Below are 21,299 nucleotides of genomic sequence, written 5' to 3'. Positions count from 1 at the left end.
TAATTTTCTCTGGCAGTTCAAACAAGGACTATAGAGGCTTTAAAGTTCAAATTGAACAGAAGAGCTTGGCTTATTTCACCAGGATGCTGAACGTGAATCCCCATCAGTGGGGCATCTGAACATCAGATAAGATTGCCTAAACAATTAAACACAGAAATACTCCAGAAACAGACATGAAAGTCAACAGACTTTCACCATTTTTGTGTATCCTTGTCCCTAACCTCCCTGTGATCTTAGGGGATAATAAGGAAACAAGACAGTGAATGGAGCCTGTCAGAAAGGCAGCTGCTGGAAACAAAGCGATACCCCTGTGTGAAGGCACCTCTGCACACACACTGAGCTCCTGCAGATGTCCAAACTCTACAACAACCTGAGGAAAAGTGATTTAACTGCACAAAGGTTGCCCATCTCTACCACCTAATTCCTGCAAGCAAGCCTTTAAAGTCTCTACCATCACAAAGTACTTCAAATCATTATTCACAAGAAGTGCTTAATCACAACTTTTAAATTTATGGGATTTTCTTCTCTTCTGGACCCTTATCTGTGATTTACTTTGAAGGAGTAGCTTCTCATTCCCAAGAAAGAACAAATGCATATACCATGTTGTCAGATCGCCTGGCTTGCTTCTTGAACCAAAATTGTACAAAATTGCTCCAAAAGTCCAATTTTTCAGTTTCATTGCTCTGGTATAACAGCAATGAAGTCATTCTTAGGCAACCTGTAACCCCATTTCCCATCCTGTCATTTAACATGTAATTTTCTCACATCATTACCTCTGCCTCATGTGCCTCGTTACACTACTCCTCTCTTCCCTAGACTGCTCTCCTGTTTTTTGGTGTACCACATTAATCCTGAGGAGTTTAGCTGGGGTCTCTTCCAGCTCACTTTGAAATGCAGGAGCATAAAGGGGGATATGGACAACTCCTCTAAGCCCATCTCTCTTCACAGAACTGCTGGGTCACATTTTCTTTGGGAACTATGCTGGATGAAAGACTCTGCTACCTTCTTACCTGTCTTAGCTACTGGTTTGGGTGCCTTAAGGTTTCTACCTGCTCTTACTGACAGCACCAGGGCCATTCCAAACATCCTACTTCCATCCCTAGCTCTCATCTGACTTTGACCCTGGCAAACAAGGGGACACAGGCAATGCCACCACAAGAAATGGAGCAGAATACCTGGGCAGTGGCAGCAGGAAGTTAAGGCAAACAAGTAGCAGTGGTTTGAACATCTAGCTGGTTTGAACATCCAAAGGTCTGCTGAAAGCTACATCCCTGCTCAGTGGTCTGAGTAAGTAGTTTCAGAGGCAGGGAGAGCACCACTGAAGCACTGTCCCTTCAGCCTGCCATCCCTGCAGTTCAGCCTATCAACAGTCCCTTCTGACAGCAGAAAGCCTCAATGACAATCCCTTTACAAAGCACCCTATTAAAAGGTTAAATCATTATTTTGAATATGCACTGTTATATTTTGGTGACATTTTACAGACATGCAGCATGTGTTTGCAATTATTCTGTAAGTGTAGGACTGAGTGCACACCTACACGTTGTTTAATAGACAGTGAATTCATTCCCAACTTGAAAATATAGTGTCCCTGTGTCATTCCTGATTAGCCAGTTCCTGTAATTTTAAGGCAGTAAGCTCAGGATTTGCACTGGAGCACTGTAAGCAGCATGTGCTAGTTGCCACAGCTCAGCTGCCAGACAGGGTGCTGTGTAAGAGGTGGTGTCTGCAGCGCAGACGTGTCCCACAGGTTGTGGCAGCTCTGGCAGAGTTTGCTGGAGCTCAGTGAACAAGTTTGAAGAGAAAAAAACCCAAACAAACCAATCACAAAACAAATAAATTCTGCATGACCTGCCTTTCCCTTGTTAAAGTCAGAGTTTTCTGTGAGGACTGATTCTGTAAGAGCAATGTAAATCATACACAGGAAGAGAGGCACCTATGGAAGGGGAAGTGTCTGCAGCAAACGTGTGTACCAGTGTAAGTCAGGGTAAGTTGGAGGTGTCCCTCAAACCCTACTTGTGATGCAAACACCATCACAGAACCCTTCTTTCTGAAGCTTGTTTCGTGCTTACTCCTCATTGCTAGCCAGAAGGTGACTTCATTTTGACTGTTTTTTGCTAGCATACCAGCAAACCTCATTCTAATAAATCCTTCACCTGCTTTATACGAAGTGCCAATATTTGGGCAACAAGAATGATGTCTTAGGTACCAGGCTTTCCTGTCATTGGTGTGAAATAAGGTAAGCACAGAGTGATACTCTAAGATTTCCAAGGAGAAGAGAGGAGGTCACAATGTGTTTTTGCCTACTCACACTAGTATTCTCACTGACATCAAAAGACAGTTTACATAAGCATGACAAATAAGCAAGTTTTAACCCTCCATCAAAACTCTGGCAACACTAAATTTGATTTGACTAGAAAAATAAGAGGCCTTATGCAAAAAATTAGAAGAGTTTTGCCCAGGGACAAGGTCGATAGTGGCATTGAGTGCCACAGGTTTCCTTCAGGAGGACATCTGGGTCAGAAGGCTGCCAGGGAGAGGGGTGGGAGTGCCTTCGGTTCACCTCTAGACTGAGGAAAGATGTCTTTGTGTTTCCTCTGGATTTAAAATCTCTGGACTGAAACAGTTTTTCATATTAGATCTGTTTTTCAGGATATTTGCATGCCTCTAAATTTCTAAGGTATGAACACGTTTAAAGCTGAGATAATCATTAGGATGTCTGCATTGCAATAAAACAGGATGAAGACACAATTCAACGCTATTTTAAGACTTGTGTTGGTAGCAAAAATCTGCAGAGATGTGAGCAGGAGTTCTCTCACTGGTTTTGGCAGAATGCCCAGTGAAGTCCTGAAAACACTCGAGATTTTCAAAAAGGAATTTTCTGTGATTATTGCACAGAACACACTCAGCTAGTCTCACATCTTACTTTGCATCCCACTTTATCAGAAAGCAGAGGGTTGGACTTAGTACTACTATTTAATGACAGAATTGTCATCACCTTAGTTTCATAATCACTGATTTTTTTCCTTTAACTTTTACATTCTGGATGCCAGTAAATAGTCATTGGGACAGTGAGGTTTCTGCTGAAGTTCTTAGGCCAGAGCAACTGTTGTAAACCATCAAGCACACTTACTGAAAAGTAAATACTGAAGCCAGCCCTGTCCTTCCTAAATTGATCCCAACCAAATACATTTAGAAATGCACCACATGATGTCTCACAGGCTTGCACAATCCAAAAGCAGGAAAAAGTGGGAAACGCAATTTGACTCTGAACCAAATTTTGCTTTATCATGTGCTGTAGGATAACTGAGTCACTGTTTCAAATCAGAAACCGAGTACAGTGAGAATATAAACCCCACTGACCTTTCTTTGCTAAATTGCTGTTGGGTTCATACTTCTCAATCAGCTGTTGAACTTGTTCTTGTTTTAATGGTGGATAAAGGATTTCATTTAACCGTGGATCACGTTGCTTTAGATTTATAAATTCCATCATCTGATCAACAGTAAGGTATGGTTTGCTCTTGGCACCACTAGAGAAAAAAAAAATTAAAGAAAAGCCATTAAAATACATTTCCTTGAAATCTTGTTCTTGAAATCTTGTAACTTCCCAGGGAAGCTGTATAACAATTCAAACTACCATACAACAAAAACATTGTTCCACTCTGTCTCTGGACTAATTTACTTTGCCAGCATGTAATGACAAACACTCTTCATCAAACATCTAGGAGCAAGAGTTTTAAAAGCGTTCAGCATTACTGACATCAGCTGGAAGAGGTAGAGCAAGGCTAAAAGCTTTTTATTCCTTTGATTTCCTGGAACTAAGCAATTTAAAAACGTAAGAGGAAATGATGTGGAATTCAATCCTGAGCACGCCACAAACACTCTGCTGACAGTCCTGGACCAAGTAGTTGGTTTTAGGGCTGAATAACAGCAGCCCTGACTTCATTATTCTACTCTCTTGGCACCACTAGAGAGTTTTTGCTGGTGTGTTTTTTTTTTTTTGTTTGTTTGTTTGGTTGGTTGGTTTTTTTTTGTTTTTTTTTCTTTTTTAAATAAACCTGCTAAAAAGTACTAGGCATTCTGCAAAGGCAGCAAAAAGATGCCTATTTAGAGAGTTAGTAAAAAGAGCAAAGTTTGGGTACAATTTGTACCCAGATGGAGATCCAGGAAGCCTCTGAGCCAGGTGACGTGCTTAGGGTTGTCTACAGCACTTGGGACTGCCCTACTTCTGTGAGACAGCACTGGAAAATCTACCCCCAGGTTCAATGGGAGCAAACTAGGCCAAGGCTGTGTCCCTCTGAAACCTCAACCTTAGAGAAAAGCAGCACAAAATAAGCACACGAGCACACTCAACTTGCACAGATATGCTCAGTAATTTCTTTGGTGGTCTTGGGATGTAGTTTTGAAATTACTTTGCTTTCACATTGCTTTCTGTTCTGCCCTGGTTGATCAGGCTCTGCTGAAATTGGAAAGTACAATGACTTGCTGCAAGGGGTAGAAGCAAGTGGAGTTACATAGCTTGTAACTGAATGTATGAAACCAGTTGTAGCTGGTTACTAATTTAATTTCACGGTGTGATTTCACAATGCACAAATTCTAAAAGTTACTGCATTTATTGCAACTCCTAATTAAGCTTTTGGGGGTGATTATATGTGATTTATTACTATTCCTTTACTTTCATGGAAGCCTAAACTATCCTAATCCATACAGAAAACCAAGATCCAACAGTTCTGCTCCTCTAGGAACAAGTTACTTTAAAACTTTAAAATGGAGGCAAAAGATTGAATGAAAGAATCCTTGATCCAAGGTTAAATAACAGCCCTGCTTGGCACTGAAACCTGTTCTTTGCAATCTCTGCATGCTTCTTTAGTCTAAGTAACCCACTTTGCCATCCGCAGCCCAGAAAATCAGTGAAAGGGGAAAATAAAGAAAGAAATGAGTGCCTTTTCTTACAATTCTGAAAAGATGTGGTCGATCTCGGGCCGAGGGCAGAGGTTGTTTAAGAACACCCTGTACACATCTGGCGTGAAGTCGTCTTGAGGGATTGAATCATTCTGTGAAACAGGGAAAGAAGGAGTGAAGGAACAATACAGCACTTTTACATGTTCTTTGTAAACAGATCATTCATCACTGCACTTTCTGATTTCCTTCCTGCAACCTGAAGAAGCCCAGATTTTGCAGATTAACAGATCCCCCTGAATGACAGGGCAGCTTACAGAGCAGCTTTTCCACATGTCTTTGTCCTAACCACTCTGTGCAACACGTTTGCCAATTGGATTTCTTTTACAGAAATTGATAAAAATGCTCTCCTATAAAAGAGGTACCAGCATGTTTCTCTTACATTTTCTAAAATTTAGAACAATTTACATTTAATCTTGCTTCTAGTTGACACTTTCATCCTCCTCATTATACCTGCTGGCTTCTCCCTGAAAAAACAGAACTACTGTTTTTAACTGGAGGGGATTATTGGCCTGGATAAGGAAAACAGTCCTTAGAATATGAAGCCCAAGAGTCATCCTCCCACTTGCAAGTGCTGCCTTGAAGCCCCAGATTTTGTGCAGGAGACAGCAGGTGCTGCTTCTTCAGTGGGGCTGAGAACAAATCAGGACCCCTAAGGAAGGTGCAAAGCTTTTTTCAGCACGGGACAGTACTGGTGTGCCTGCTGGCTTCACCCTTTGCATCAGCCCACCTAGAAAGTAAAATGGCACAGAGGCTTTTGTGTATTCTGCACACAGGAAACCTTATAAAGGAACAAGAAAAAGGGAAACACAAAACCCATGAAATGCAAATACTGAAAATCTCCTTTTTGAGTTTCCTTCACACAAGCCACCTTTATCAACAGCTACGACGTACAGTCTCCAGGAGAAGCAGTGGCACATGTGACACCTCTCCACAGCTCCAAAATAACACCCAAATCTGATGAATGGGAGGAGTAAAATTGTAACTTGGACACAAAGACGTTTGCTTTTACACACTGTTGAAGATGGTTGTCTCAGAAGCAAGCTGCAGAGGAAATTGTTGCTTTTACTTATTCTGCCTGTTTAACGCTGTTGCCAAGGGAACCCAAAGTGTCGATTCAAGCCTTTGTTAGATGGAAGGAAATTTCTCCATATTTTTCCTGCTTTAGGTTAAAGTAATTAAATAAGTGAATGCTACAGGCATCACGTTATCTCTCCTTTCATCTACAAAACTCACAGAGGCCCAAGAGGGTTTTGTACTCTGGTCATTGCTCAGAACTTCTCTTCACAACACTGAACCTGACCCAGCTCATGCTCAGGTCGAGCTGGGCTGTTTTCCTGCCCCACCTGGGTACTCACCTCCAGGCTCCAATGCTCTAGGGTCACCAGCCATCAGACCTCTGTGCCTTCCATTTTTTTTGGCAGACTATGTGAGTGGCTAGAGTGAACAGGTTCAAAACTTACTCGGCCACAACAATCCTGTGCACCTTACTGTGGGATCAGCTCGCTGCCCCAGGTAACTCACCTGTGGCACAACTGCTAAACCCAGTGCAAGGCTGGGTGGGGAAGACTGGAACCTGCAGTCAGAGGGTGGAAATAGCTCCTTTCAGCAAGAGCTGGCAGTGATGCTGACCTGTGTGTGAAACTGCACCCACTACACTTCCACAAATCTGAGCTGCAGTGCTTTCAGCTGAGAGTAGGACCACTGGTATTTGTGCTTTCCCAATGGCCAGGACTCAAAGCTTGTGAATTTTCTTGTTAAAGCTGCCACTCCACCCTCCTCTGTTCCCTCTACCTATAATCCCTATTCAGCAGGGCACTGCTCCTCAGCTTCTCCTAAGGACATTTTAAATGCCAATTCTGTAATCACCATAGAATTACCATCTGCCACTGACCTACTATATTTTTTTCCTTTACAGGGAATTTGAACAAAATGTGGGTCTTTTCCAATAACCTCAGATCCAGGCTTTCATTTGCCACTCTGTTCCAATTAAGAAAATACACCTCAGATTCCCAAAATATATCTCCAAAGGCCTATCTACAAAGAGGATAACCAACACAAGTCTTCAGGCGTGAGTACAGAACCTTTTAATAATGAATTATTTCCTACCACTAACACAGTTGGTGGGCTGCAAAACAGAAAGATCTAGATGGGAGATGAAAGCCTTGCTGCAAGCATTTGCCACCCCGGGCACAACCTCAGACAACTCTGGATTCCCAAAGCCTGCCTGCCAAAAGGGATTAAAACACACTGCCCCTTTCCTCAGCCTGGTCTGAGCCATCCACATGCCACTGGAACCACCCACATACCTTATGTGCTCAGCTCTTTTTTGAGACCAATGAATGAACAAATCCCAAACTTTCTGTACCACACGAGTGTCTCTCATTTCTAGCTTTGCTGAACATTGGCATCCCGTTTTATTCTGTGATTAAGACTTTTGGCTAATTTCAAGCACTGTTGATTTATGCTTTGTCTGGTAACTTGCTTGCTTTTATAACATCTGCATCCGCTCTGTTACATATCTGGCAGCACAGACAGGTAGCTGGTAGCTAATTTGGATTATTTGCACAGACAGGACTCAGTAGCTGGTTGTTTTACTCTAAGTTAACAGTTGAGCTCACTGGTGCTTCATTGTGAACCTCTACAGTAACTGGAAGGAAGAAAGCAGTCTTCACAGCCAAGCAGGCAGCTAAAATACAGCTCTTCAAATTCCATTTAACACACCTTTGACCAAAATCCAAACAAAACAAAAACTTTTCCCCAGAAGTAGCCAAGACTGAAAAAAAAAAATAAAAATCACAGGGGAGTAAGATGCCTAACTCAAAAACTCATTGGCATATTTTAAAACTTCATTTAAATATTTATTTAAACACTGCTCTGCTTTCAGATCTGCTGGATGATAAATGCTGATGAAAATCAGATCACACAGGGCTTGGTCCTGAAAGACTACACATGCCAGGTCTGACCCAGAAGTACATAAACAAACTGATCTGCACTTTGAAAATGTGCTTTGCTTAAAGTCCACGGGTCATTCCACGGGAGTCATGCTCAACTGCCTGGCCAAATCAGGGCTGGAGTGCTCAGTGCTGCAGAAAATCCATCCCTTATTAAGGCCCTAAACATGAAATGGTTTATTTCCAGTGCTTCTGGGGAGCCTCTCTGCTGCTATTCTTCTACAGGAGGATGAAGGCAGTTATCCAGGCAATGAGAACTCTTCTCACTCTAAATACAGTCTCTACACATTGTCCCATGAGGTCTCCTGGCAAGCACACACACAGAGGATTTGCTAAAGAGCAGGGCTGCTGGAGGCAGGAGTTTGTACTGTCACAGACAAGTCCATTCAGTGACACTATGTCCCAGGTTGCCCTATGCTCAGGTCACTGCCTAAGACAGATGACAGACTGTTCCAACCTTGAAGTTACAAATCAGGGAGAGTGTGATAAATGCTGACTTGGGATCCTCTTATCCATGACCACGATTTTCATATTGTGGTTTAGGGTCATCCACAGGTTCTGAGAGGTTCAGCAAAACATCAAGTGAAACTCACGGCCAATGAGCCCTGTATCTTCTAGACCTATGAGAGGTATGAAAAGCTGGGGAGAAAAATCTTTAGAGGGGTCTTCATGAGGCATGAGTAGGAAAAACTAAAAAGCCTAAGGTGTTTATATACCCATGAGAGATTTTCATGAATTCTGTAATATATTTATTTGGTGTGATTCTGCTGAGCAAGATGCCCTGATATTCATGTCTTGTGTGCTGCTAGAGTCCAGTGCTCTTCCAAGGCTTCCTAGGGACACCATTTATCCTGCAGTATATCAGGGCAGAACAGCTGGAAGCTGAAGATAGGAATTTTATTTGTTCAAATAGACAGGAACACAAAGGAGAAGAGCTGTAGTCAAAGTACTGATTTTCTTCTACTCCATTACCTCTATGAGATGTAGAGTTTCATGCTTCTTAAGCACTTAGCTTCTGAAATGTTTTTTCAAAGATGATCAACACACTTTTCTCTGTTGCATGAAGCATATTTCTCTTTTGACCCAACCAAAGAAAGGATCTACTTTATACTATGAATAATTTTCAAGATGGTATCCCAGCAACAAGTATCCAGCAGTGTGTATGTAAAATTTGCTCTACTTAAATAAATAGCACAAAAAGGTTGCAGTTTCTTTCAAGGACTCCAGTGATGTTTAGATTTTTTTTTCCCAGAGATATATAGTCAACAGAAATATTAAATCAACTGATTTAAAACACAGCATTCCAGAGAATTTTTGCATCTCTTGTTTGCTAATAATTAAATGAAACCCCATCTTTAAAATCATTCTTTCCATGTTTCTAACTTTTAGATAAGATTAGTATTATCTTTTATACCTATTTTACAGGCATTCCTTGGAATTTTATGGAATTAAGCTCCCAAAATTATCAAAGAAGGTCTCGTTGGTAAGGGGATCTGAGGTTTGGCTGGTGAAGATTTTGCTCCATTGCTCTTCTTGGTGCTGTTCAAACAGTGGGGAAGCAAACTTCAAGCAAACATCACAGCACAGAGATTTCCACAAGTGCAAGGGACCAACAGATGCAGCTCTCTTCTGCTACAGGCTGGCTCTGCCCCACCTCTTGCCCTCCTAAGATAGGAATTCCCCTGCAAGAAGCTTCATGGAAGAGAAACTCCACCTGGAAAGAAAGACTAAGGGCATCTTCACTCCAGCATTAACTACAATCCCCTGCTCTTGAAAAAAAGCCTTCTTGAGTGTGAGGTACCATGCTGCCAATGCTCTGGGTCGAGGAGGGCTCCTGCACTGGCAGTGTACAACAGCTGCATCCCCACAGCATTTCAGCACTTACCCTGTGCACCTCTGCAATAAGCTACAGTGAGTTGCAATTGTCACTTAACTCAAGCTACAGACTTTTTTTGTTTGTGGGAAGGAAACATGTTACACCATTAGCAACACCTCGAGCTAACACTGCTCTGAAACCATGCCTTGAAAATTGTGCAGCAGTCACTAGTTCTTCAAACAGCCTGAGAGCATTTCTCCAGGAGAGGTCACACAACCCTCTGCCCTCCCCTTTCATCCATCTTCATGTCTTCCAGGCCCTCCTGGTCCCTACACAACTTGGAATCAAAGGTTTGCAGACGGGTATTGGGAATGTCCATGTGGGAAAGAAAGACCTGCTGCTGAGGATCTGCCCAGCAGCCAAGGCAGTGCAGCACCATTAAACAAACTGTCCTCAGCTCAACAGGGTAAAAGCCACCAAATACAAGCAACACTTTGTGAGGGGCAGGAATCAATCCAGGTGCTTACCCTGGAAGATGGAAGATTACAAGCTTCTAGTGCAGTCTCTACCCGTTTTCTGTCCGCGGAGAACAAGCGGTATATGCTGCAAAACAGAGACAAAACAGAGGGAATTGGCATCAAGATGTGCCCTGACAGCCCAGCTGGCTTACAGGCTGAATATCACTTCCCAGTCTATCACCTTTAGCTATTTATTTCCATTTGCTGGCTGCAGGTTCAAGGGTGTCCACAATGAGTTTAACTATCTCCCACAAGCCTCTATTAGAGCAGACAGTTATCTGAGAAAGCCACTGCTGCTCATTTCATGCCACCCCAGCGACAAGCAATTTGAATATATTTATCCTCACGACATGTCTCTGAGGTAAAGAAATTATGGGATTTTTTTATTTTACTCAAGTGGAACAAACAAGGGCAGAGAAGCTAAATGTCTTTATCAAGATCATAAAAACAAACTATGTCCAAAGGGTATTTGAACAGAGACATCTTAAGTATCACTGGCCACTCTTTCCTGCAATATGCATTATAAGCAGATGACAAAATCATTATTCTAGGCACAGGGGGCCCATGTTCAGCCCAAGAATATATTCACACTCAAAAGTCAGAAGAGACTACATGGTAAAGAAGGGGAACAGAACTTACTTCTTCAGAGGAATGCGCCCTTCTGGAGTCACCTGCAGCTTAAGTTTTGTGTAGCTGTGAAGAGAAGAGCATCTTGTTTTATTTTTACAGCATTTTCAAGTACCTCTCCCACTAACTTCATAGCTCAGTGCTAATTCTCTGGTCATGTGGCAAGTTCCACTCAGCTCTTTTGCCCAATAGTAATATCCCAGCCTATTGGGATATCACTAATAAGTAAATACCTTTTCCTTCAACTGGAATGCACCTCTAGTGTCAAATACTGTCTGCCATGCAACAGGACATTGCAAATACCATTAATTCACAAAATCATCATTCCCTCCAAGCTCCTTCTCACCCAGTCTGCCTGCCACCATATCAGCAGATGGAATTGTGGCACACAGGCTATAGAAGTTGACTGGAAAGGTGCTGTACTCCTCTTCCAGGGGCTGAAATTGTCCCTGGATGTTGCACACCAACTTCCACAAGCCCTCTCCATAACGTATCTATGAAGGTTTCTCTGTTCAACCCTAAATTTTGTCAGCTGGAAGGAAGTGAAATTGCTGGCAACTGAAATTTCTCCACCCCAGCAAGAGTATCAGTACATTCAGCAGACCTGAGAAAGCCCAAGACATCTCCAATGTGAAGCAATATAAAAATGACATGCTGAAACCATTTACAGGCAGGCAATTATCCAGCTTTTGAACTGAGTATTTAGAGCATCTCAGTATCTCAGGACCTGTGACTTCTCTCTCATGCTCATTAAGGCAGCAGGATGAGGACAGATCTTTCTTTGTCCAAATCTTTCAACATACTGATTCAAAGCCTACTGAAACAGGAGTCATCCAGTAGCTTTAATGAGAAGCAGTGAAAAAATGGAGCAACAATTAAGTATTTAGCAGGACTTTTTTTGTTGTTGTTGTTAAAAACAACCCAAACAACTTTTTCACTTTACCCACTGGCCTTCCAAAAGAAAAAGAAACTGAATGTTTCTAATAAACTTCCTTTTTCTTCCCAACAGAAAATGCTGTTAGCGGCCACTTCAGACACACAGTACGTGCTCATATCCCTAACCAGGATAGGAACATTTCACAGATCCTTTCTCCTCACATGCATCTTCTGGAAACTGAAATCTCTTGTGCTACTGTGTCACCAAACAAAAATATTATCCTCCCTGCCTCATCTCCCAGCACTGAGCTAGATTAGAGAGGAAAAAAAAAAATCACAGCAGTTTATTTTGCCTTCTAGTTTTTGAAACTTCTGAGGACATTCTGGTCATGTTTAATGTTTTCCTCTAAGCCAAGAAAGCTAGAAATAAAAGAAAAGGGAGGAAAAACAATTTTGAATGTCAGTTAAAATAAAATAAAATGAGTCTGTAGAACAGCAACTCCCACCAATACTTGCCACCTTTTTTTCTCCTAAATTCTTTACCACACGAGATGCGATTTGTTCTCCTGCATCCATAACCCACCCAAGTGAGCAAGCCAAGCATGTTATTCCTGAGAAAAAGCTTTCCAGGAGATAACCCCAAGTGGACTTGTTCACTAGCTGACTCCACGGAGGACAAACCCAGGATGTAACCCAGGGTTTCCTCAGCGTAGTCACCCTTTGCTCATTGCTTCACTGGTCGGTTTTTCAGTACTAATTTTTGCACCCCAACCCCAAAATGCACTGCATGGTTACAACAGAGGAATGAGCACGTTCTAACCAAAATGGCAGTTTTTACTGAACACCCCTCCTGTAAAATTAACCCTATTTTTCTCATCTGACCAAACCAAAGGAAAGCTGCTCAAGCTGTTTATTCCTGCATTTCCAATGCTGCAAGGGACTAAATGCCACAAAGAAAATAATTCTTTGTTCTTAATTCTAATTCCTAATTCTTCTTCTCTAATGCAATTTGCTTTTCTCTTTCAACAAAAGGGCTCTGATAGGACTGCAACCGACCCTTTGTTTAGTACAGTAATTATAATGGGGAAACACTTTTAATCTTCAAAGTCAAAGATTTCTTAAGTGATTCTGATTTGGCATCTGTGCAGAGGACCCTGGAAACCTTACAGTTCCCAAGTGATATATTAATTAGTGGAAAAAAGAAGATGACCAAGGAATGCCATGCTCGCCTGCTACTGAATCTACACACTGTGTCCATTGACTTCATCTTTAATTAATATTGCTTAAACAACCACCAAAGAATGGCTCCAAATAAGACTGGCTCTACTGTACTCTGTAATAACATGTTCCTCCTTTGAATCTCATACAAAAACGTCCACTAGGTACAGCCACAGTCCTTTCCATACAGACCTGTTGGCAAAGTCCACTGGCCACCTGGGGATTTCAGTGGTAAGGGGCATGGAAATAGTAATATCAGGTCACTCCCATAACTCATCTACAACCTATGGAGCTCTCTGCTCTTGCTCTGCTCAGGCTTCTCCCCAGCCAACCCGTGAAGCCAAAAGGAAGCATTAAATGTTTCCATCCATTTGGGATTTTGTTATCATTGCTGTCTAAACACAGCGTTATCAGACACAAAGTAGTCTGCAGTCCCTGCAGTGTCCAGCCTTCAAAGTTTCCTCAAGAATTTCTGTTGACTTCAGCTGCACTATAACAAACCCTGTGAGAAGGAAACACTCCCCCACACACCCTCCTTCCCAGAATAGTCACCTTCTGAATACCTACACGGAATTAAAGGTTAGCACTTGGGAATCTGAGTGAATACAATGAAATTGGGCATGTACAGCCTTAAAAAGTCCAGAAAAAGGGTGAGTTCATCTGCTTCTTGGATTGAGACAAGTTTTAAGAACCTAATCCTCAGCTTGGTATTTAGGTGGACTGAGCTTCTGCCTGTAAGCAGAAACTTAGAAGTGTTTGTGAGAGACAAAAAGCTGAATTTAACCAGTCAACCTGTAGGATGGGGAGGGTGTAAATCCTCTTTTAGAACCCCAGGAGGCCAGCAAGTAGCCCAGTTCATTGCCACCACTATCTGGTAGGCTTTGCCATGCTGTTCTCAGGGCTACCACTCACCCCAAACTCCCTCAGCATGTGCACTTATCAGCGCGTGAGAATTGCTGACCTCAGGTTTAGTGCTCTCCCCTTTTGGAAGTGTGTTTTTACTCCCCAAAAATTCTCAAACAGCTTTTCTACTTTGGTGAAAGCACCTCAGAATCTGTGCACCCTGGAAAGCAAGCTGGAGGAATGGATTCCCAGCTTCCCTCTGAATCACATGAAAACCAGAGAGATTAGACTGAGGAAAACCAACTTCCTGCGTTTCCCATTTTTGGGTCAATAACAAAACCAAAAAGGGAAAAAAAACTAGAAGCAATTCAACCCACAATATTCTTTCAGTTTAAACAGAAGAGCTTCAGACTACAGCTGAAGCTGCTATTTGGTACACAAGGGGAAAATGGCATTTCATTCTGACTCAGTGCTACGACTTAGTAGTCTGCAAGAACGCGAACAAGATTTTTGTTTAAACGACGTTTAGATAACAGGCTTTTTTAAAACCATGAGAAAGGACAGCCCGTGTTTACAAAAGTGACAACTCCTCGAAGCAGAAACAATAGATGACAATGTGACTTACAGGCAAAGAGGAAAATGACGCAGAGAAAAAAGCAACACCCCCAGCACTGGGCGCGACGACCACTTACGCTTTTTCCAGAAACGCGTCCCTCGACATGTTCTGTGCCAACAAATTTGTTGCCAAACTGAATACTTCATCTGACCATTCCTATAAAGACAAAATTTGATTCAATGAGGCTTAGTTTAGATGTTTACTTCCACCACGCAAAATATTTTGGAAAATTATATCGTTCAGGAAAAAGTGCCCAGTTAAAAACCGAACTTGATTTTTTCCAATGACAGGTTTCTTCCTCATCTGTGAGACCTGATCTTCTCACACATGAAAATGAAGACTGTTACAAATATTTTTTTAAAGATACCTTATTCCACTGAAATTAAAAAAAAAAAAAGAAAAAAGAGATAGGGATAAATGTCTGATGCACCTTCAAGCTCCTGGAAGATATGAGATATGAAACAAATGCCCAAAATAAATATATTTTCTTGTGTGTTGGACACTTCTGGTTGACACACTAAGGATTAGAAAAGGAGCCTCTACATCACCATTCTTATAAAATGAAGCTGAAATAGGCTTAAAACTCTCTGAAGACAGACAGACCTGAGGGGGTGGGACACAGACCACAGCACAGCAAGTCTCTCATTTCAATGTCCCCTATTCTAAGAGCTCATTGTGAGAGACTCTGCATCATTGTTTACAGATCATGAAGTCATTTAGACTACAAATATCACACCTTAGCTTTTATGGTGGATACCAAGTTAAGAACTGTAAGTACTGGCTCTATTGACGTCTTATCAACCAACATTAGAAATACACTTAAAAAAGCCAAACTAGCAGAAATATATAGGAATAAATTTAGATTATTCTGACATACAAGGAAGAAAAGGCAACCTGACTATTCTAAGAGCTCATTGTGAGAGACTCTGCATCATTGTTTACAGATCATGAAGTCATTTAGACTACAAATATCACACCTTAGCTTTTATGGTGGATACCAAGTTAAGAACTGTAAGTACTGGCTCTATTTACATCTTATCAACCAACATAAGAAATACACTTAAAAAAGCCAAACCAGCAGAAATATATAGGAATAAATTGATTCTGACATACAAGGAAGAAAACGCAACCTGAAATAGAAAAGCACCTCTTCCCTCTTCTGTACACCTTACACTGTGGTCCCATCCCTCACTAAATTGTTTTTCCCTCTTGCTGCTCTGAGGTAGGGAAGAAAGGTCCTCCAGCTGCTCATGGGAAACGCTCCACCTCCACCTGCAGGCACTGCTCTTCTCATGGCTTTTCCCCTCTTGATGTTCCTCATTTCTATGCATGTTACTGAAGCCCTTCCCTTAGGCCTCTGACTTCTCCCAGATTTCCAGCAAAGCTGATCCGCAAATATAATCTGAGGTTTAGATGCTCACAGCTTGTCCTGTCACCCTGCTTCCCTTGCAGGTCTTTCCTGCAGCTTCTCATGGACAATTTCAGTGCATTTTTCCTTCCTAACTTGCTGCTTTTTTACACTCTTTAATTGCAATCCTTTTTACTCACAACTGTCATTTTGGATTAGCTTTGTTTCGCTCCTTTAAAAGAAAGGGATGATAATAAACAGTGCCTTTGCATGCAATTTCATTTTTTTTTTACTTGATGAAATTTTCTGAGTTTTCTTTGAAACTAAAATTGAGTTTCCTTTCATATCAGTCCAAAATTCCCATTTCCACACAGCCTGTCAGATGCATACTGTTCAGGATGTGTTCCCTCTCCTTGGCTCTTGTTTTTCTTGAGAACAAACACAAAAAAGGTGGGGGGATTGAGTTCTGACAAAAATTGGTAGTGATGAAAAGTGTCATTGACTTCCAACGAAATAAATGTTCCTACATCTCTTTGGGGCCCATGAGATTGTGCTATCTAAAAAGCCTCAGGTTTGACTCGACAGTTGATTTGAGAGGGGTTCAGAAGTTTTTTTTTTTTTTTTTTCCTTGGTGGTTTTTTTTCTTTAATTGTTTTTCCTTTTTAGGTTTAATTTAAAAAAAAAAAAAAAAACAGGGGTATGAGAAAGAAGAAGAGGAGTTGGGTTTGTTAGCAACACAACTGCTCTGCTGTGACTCTTGGAACAGAAAGCATATTAAGTGCAGCATCTGTTTTTTTTCTTGGCAAGTCTTTTTTCCAAGCTCAAAATAGGCTCATCTTGTAAACACTGCTTTGTTTAGGCACCAATAATAGCAGTTCAAACTTCTCCCTCTGACACTAACGGCTGCAGAGATTAACAGCAACAAAAAATATTATTTAGAAATTGAGAATATGTCAGCCTTTAACAGACCTTTACAGGCTTTTTTTTTTCATCTCACCAATTCTGCTGGGCTTAAAACAAATATTTCATAGAAACCAGAAGTAGGGTTCTTCAGGAGAATCCAACACTCCAGCTCTTCCTTCTCTTTGTCCGAGTGCTTGTTGACAGGGGTGTAAGGGGAACTCAGTTATTATGTGCCTGTCACAAGCATTATTTATATATATATAAACACTCTTGCCGTGCTCCTTTGCTACCTTTTCCTGGCTCTTCAAAGAGATCACATTGCTCTTGCCAAATATTCTAAGGGATACCTGCAGGCTGAGCCATTTCTAATGATGCAGGTGCCAAGTCAATAAGTCACAAGCAATTCTTGCTCATTGCTTCTCCCTTCCAGCTACCACGGAGCCGCAGCCAAAAAATCAAGATCAGAAAATGTGCCAAGGATCACATCATCTTTGCAGTCACTGGTCTGAACCCTCAGCAGGAGGGGAAACAACAGCCCTGTGCACAGACCCGAAGAAGTAACGGAGAAGCTCTGGCTTGACTTTGATGGGTTTGCACCAAGCTGTGAGCCAAGATGCATCTCGCTGCTTTAGCTACCAAACGGCTCCGTTTCCCTGGGTTTCTGCGTGGCACAGGGCACAGCCCATCCTCTCACTCACTCCCTGCTGGATGCACCCTGCAGCCTCCTCTACCAGCAGCAGGGATTGCAGACGGCAGCGCCCGCTGAGAGCGCTCCGCGGGGTGGAGAGCTGTTGTGTGTAGAAAGAAAACAGCCTCCTGTGGAAAGGTTATAACAGCCTCCGAGTCCCCACAGCATCTCTACAGATGCAATACAAAAGGAAAATAGAAATCTAGGTATTTTGAAACAGGACTGTAGTGGCACCAAACCGTTTGCAGACTGGAAGGCTTGGATCCCCCTAGGTATCGGAAGAACCCTGTCTTCCAAGATTCAAGGCCAAGCAAGTCCCATCCATCATGGTAACAGCTCCCCGAGCTGCTCTCCTTTTGGTTATGTCCTGTAACACTAATTCATATTTATATCGTTCCTGTGAACTTTACCAACAAATTATTTAGCTGCTCTGTGCTTTGACAGGTAGCGTATAAGCAGCAGTTCATTTGGAAATGTGTTGCTCAGTGAAGTCATTTCTCTCCTCTATTACATGCATCAGGATACACACCATAAGACATTTATCTCAACAGAAAAGAAAAGACCTTTTTCATAAGAAAAGACAGTGCACACTCTTGAAAACTCTTTCTTCAAATCAGAACTGACTATGTGTGAAGGCAATGTTTCTTGCACATTTGGTTCTGGTGGAAGGTAAACAAAGCAAGGTGCTGAAATTCTAGATGTTGGGTATCTTTATGAATTTTATTTTTGAAAATATAGCAAATGGACATGTATTTATACAATTTGTTTTTCTATTTTATTATATTGATCAAGCTCTTAAATATGTCTAAGAAGCTGGAAAAATAAAGATGTATGCTGGAAAGCACAGTATATCACAACTTGTGAGTCATCTTTGTGAATCATCATTTTGCTTATGGAGGAATTCAGCATCTCTTAGTGATGAATCTGATCCAAATCTCATGAAACCAAGGAGGAGCAGAATCCCTTGGGCTCTGGATAGGGTCTGTATGACACAGAAGGACTAGCATGGTGAGAACAGAACTGGCATGAGAGGCACCAAAAAAAGTGAGAAGAGGTGGGAAAAATGGGATGTTCGCTTTTGAAATTACTGGATTTGGGTAGAAAATGAAATAGTGTAGAGCAGCCACAATCTGCCTTTTGGCCCACTACCTAATTAATTTCAAGCTTCATTCTTTGAACAAACCAGCTGCTCAGTGCCCTTCAGCTCATCACTAATGTACTTTAAACATTAGTTACTTTCTTCTGGAGGAATGCACGCAGAACAGTACATTGTGACTACATCATCATTTCTAGCTCTTTATTTCATTCACTTAGAGCAAGTTGAATAGCCCAGGGCTCATATTTTCATAATTTTCCCACAACTCAGCCAGTGGATGTGATAGTTTGTAGCAGAACATGAAGCCTTCTGCAAAGGAAGAAAACTTCATAAGGAATAACTTTAACTGCCTCCCTAAGACTGTTGCAGTTCAATTCACCTCTCCCCTTCAAGGGAGGACTTGTCACACAACTTGAAAAATAAGGTAGCACGAATAAAGGGTTATTCAAAAAAATATTCAAGCACTGAAAAAGGAAAGGTGGGGGAGTTTTTCATTGCTTTCCCTAGACCAAGAGATGAAGGGTCAAAATTTGCATGTGTGATGCTGAAAATGTCCTATTTCCATGCCTTTTCAGAGCTCCCTGATGTGCTTATTTATAATGACTCTGAGTCACTACATTGGTCCTGGAGATGAGAAGGACCAGATTCTGTGGTCTTACAGAGCTGTAACACATGCTAAGGAAGGAAGAAGTTTTAGATGCATTCAACTCTGCTCTCACTGAAACAATCAGGATATTCAGCATGATTTCAGCCACACAGCTAATCTGCAATGCTTTGAAAATCCCATCCCCAGGCTACAGTGCCTGATCAATCAAATATGAATTTATTTGGTCCACTGCATTTACAAATAACAAAGACGACTTACATTCTTAGTTACTCAGACCATAGGAGTTACTCAGGATTTAGAGCAGGCAAGCCTTTCTAAAACATTATTTTATCTACAGTATTTTTAAGGTTCTGTTGCCAAACAGAAAATGGCCCTAAAATACCAATTTCTGCAGTGTTTTAGCAAGTGGATTATGGCTCACTGGTTGCTGGCTAGACAGCAAGAGAAAAAGAAGGACATTTGTTTCTGATTTGGGTGAATTTCCCTCTTCCTTGGTGAAGGATAACAATTTTTTCTAGTAAAGCTTTAGCATATTTTTTCATTCTCCATCATATGCTTGTTTGGTTTTTTTTTCCCCCCATCATATGCATTTTTTTTCCTCCCTGGAGAGCTACTCAGTCGCTTCCACTTTTGCAGTGTTGATTTCTAAACCACTCCTGTAGAACATAGCTGTGCATTTTCATGTAAAGAGGACAGCAGTTCCTACCCAACAGTCCATGGACCACCACAGACTCATTTTGTTTCTGTACTTCCATATCAAAGAAACAGTAGAAATGTTTTTGCCAAGCTGACCGATTGGCCAATGAAGATTAGCAGAGATGGAAAGCTGGCAAGCAAAAATACACCCTTAAAAACCTTTTTTCACCTGGTCTGACCAGCCTTGTTGCCTGTGAGGTGACAAAATAACCCCTCAGTGTTGTTAAAAAACAGCAGCCTACAAAGAAATTATCTTTTTAGTGCAATTTAGTGTGTTCAAGGATGCAAAGTGTATGAAAGTGTTTTGTGTGTGCTTAGCTGGAGGTTGTCATCAGAGTCTACCCATACGAATGGAAGTGGAAAGAGGAGCAGCCTTTGAATGGCAACTTGGAATACATAAAGTCGAGTGCTCCCACTTCATTAAACACAATTGAGTCATACAGAAATTGCAAGAAGGAAAAAAACTCCAAACCATGCACTGATATCAATCATAACTTGCTTGGCACATGCAAAACCATTCACGTGTGTGCGTTCAACAAGGTGCCTGATTTCTGAGGTACTTGAGTACACAAGGTAGAGCTGCAGATTCCCACTGCTCTGAAACAGCCCAGCCTCAAGAAATCAACCATTTACAAACTTTGTCCTCACAGATGGTTGCAAGAACAAGAATAAAAGGGTGATAGCTACTGAAAGATATCAACATGTGTTTTGAGAGTCACAGTAGACACAGCTGAGTAAAAATGTAACACCATTATTTTCACAACTATTATTTGAGCTTTACAAGCAATGTTCTGAAGACGGGGGGTATGTTCTCACATATCAGGGGTATAAATTTTGCTGAATAAACTCCCTCAAAAAAATGACTGCTTATTTCTTTTTGGGCACTGCCTGGTACAGCTCTATAACAGAACTGAGGTTTGTTTCACAGCACTCTCCACTTCTATCTCATTTATCCGCATCTCAGAACAATCCTTCAGAAACATTAATTTTATCATGACACAAATGGATGTACATCACCTTTGCTATATCCTCTTGAAATGCCACCAGGTTCAAGTAGGATATATTGACCAGGTCTGGACCATAGACGACAGTAATCATTCTGTTTTCCAGTCGACCTCCTAGGTTCCCAGCATCCAACAGTTCCCGCAGTTTCGGATCCTGCAGGTAAAAATGTTACAAAATAGTTAAAAATCTTTTCCAAATACTTAAAGAGGTGATTATTTTTGCAAAGGCTTCAATTTTGAAAAATTCTGTTGTTGTGAACGTTTTAAACATGATGGCACCACGTTGTGATCTGTATATTATTCATTATAATTTTTAAAGTAATGAACACAGAACAAAAAAGAAAATCATTACTGTAAATCCTTCAAAGCCTTTGAGCTCTGTATTGGTACAGTACAGACTAAAAGCTGCCCAGTTGATGGCTGCACATCAGTGCATTTATTTATAATATTTTCAGTTGTTTTGCTTTAAGCATATGTAAACTGTTTTGCTTGTCAAAATAACACAATCTGTCCAAAGGCTACTGGCCTCAGTA

General features: G+C 41.4%; 1 protein-coding gene across 1 annotated transcript; it reads right to left on the bottom strand.

The window, feature by feature from the left end:
* Positions 1-3,360: 3,360 nt before the first annotated feature.
* Positions 3,361-20,920, bottom strand: LOC103774373 (1-phosphatidylinositol 4,5-bisphosphate phosphodiesterase beta-1-like; the record flags this gene model as incomplete). The annotated part of the gene is made up of 6 exons (XM_008941773.1): positions 3,361-3,527; positions 4,951-5,051; positions 10,254-10,329; positions 10,884-10,937; positions 14,501-14,580; positions 20,780-20,920. Coding segments are annotated over 6 exons (619 nt in total), but the record flags the coding sequence as incomplete, so codon positions are not given.
* Between the last annotated feature and the right edge of the window lie 379 nt (positions 20,921-21,299).

Source organism: Merops nubicus, unplaced genomic scaffold (genome assembly GCF_000691845.1).
Source record: "Merops nubicus isolate BGI_N331 unplaced genomic scaffold, ASM69184v1 scaffold16196, whole genome shotgun sequence".
In the NCBI taxonomy this organism is placed as follows: Eukaryota; Metazoa; Chordata; class Aves; order Coraciiformes; family Meropidae; genus Merops; species Merops nubicus.
The sequence above is the reverse complement of the archived record's forward strand: the minus strand, read 5'-3'. Positions and strand labels throughout refer to the sequence as shown.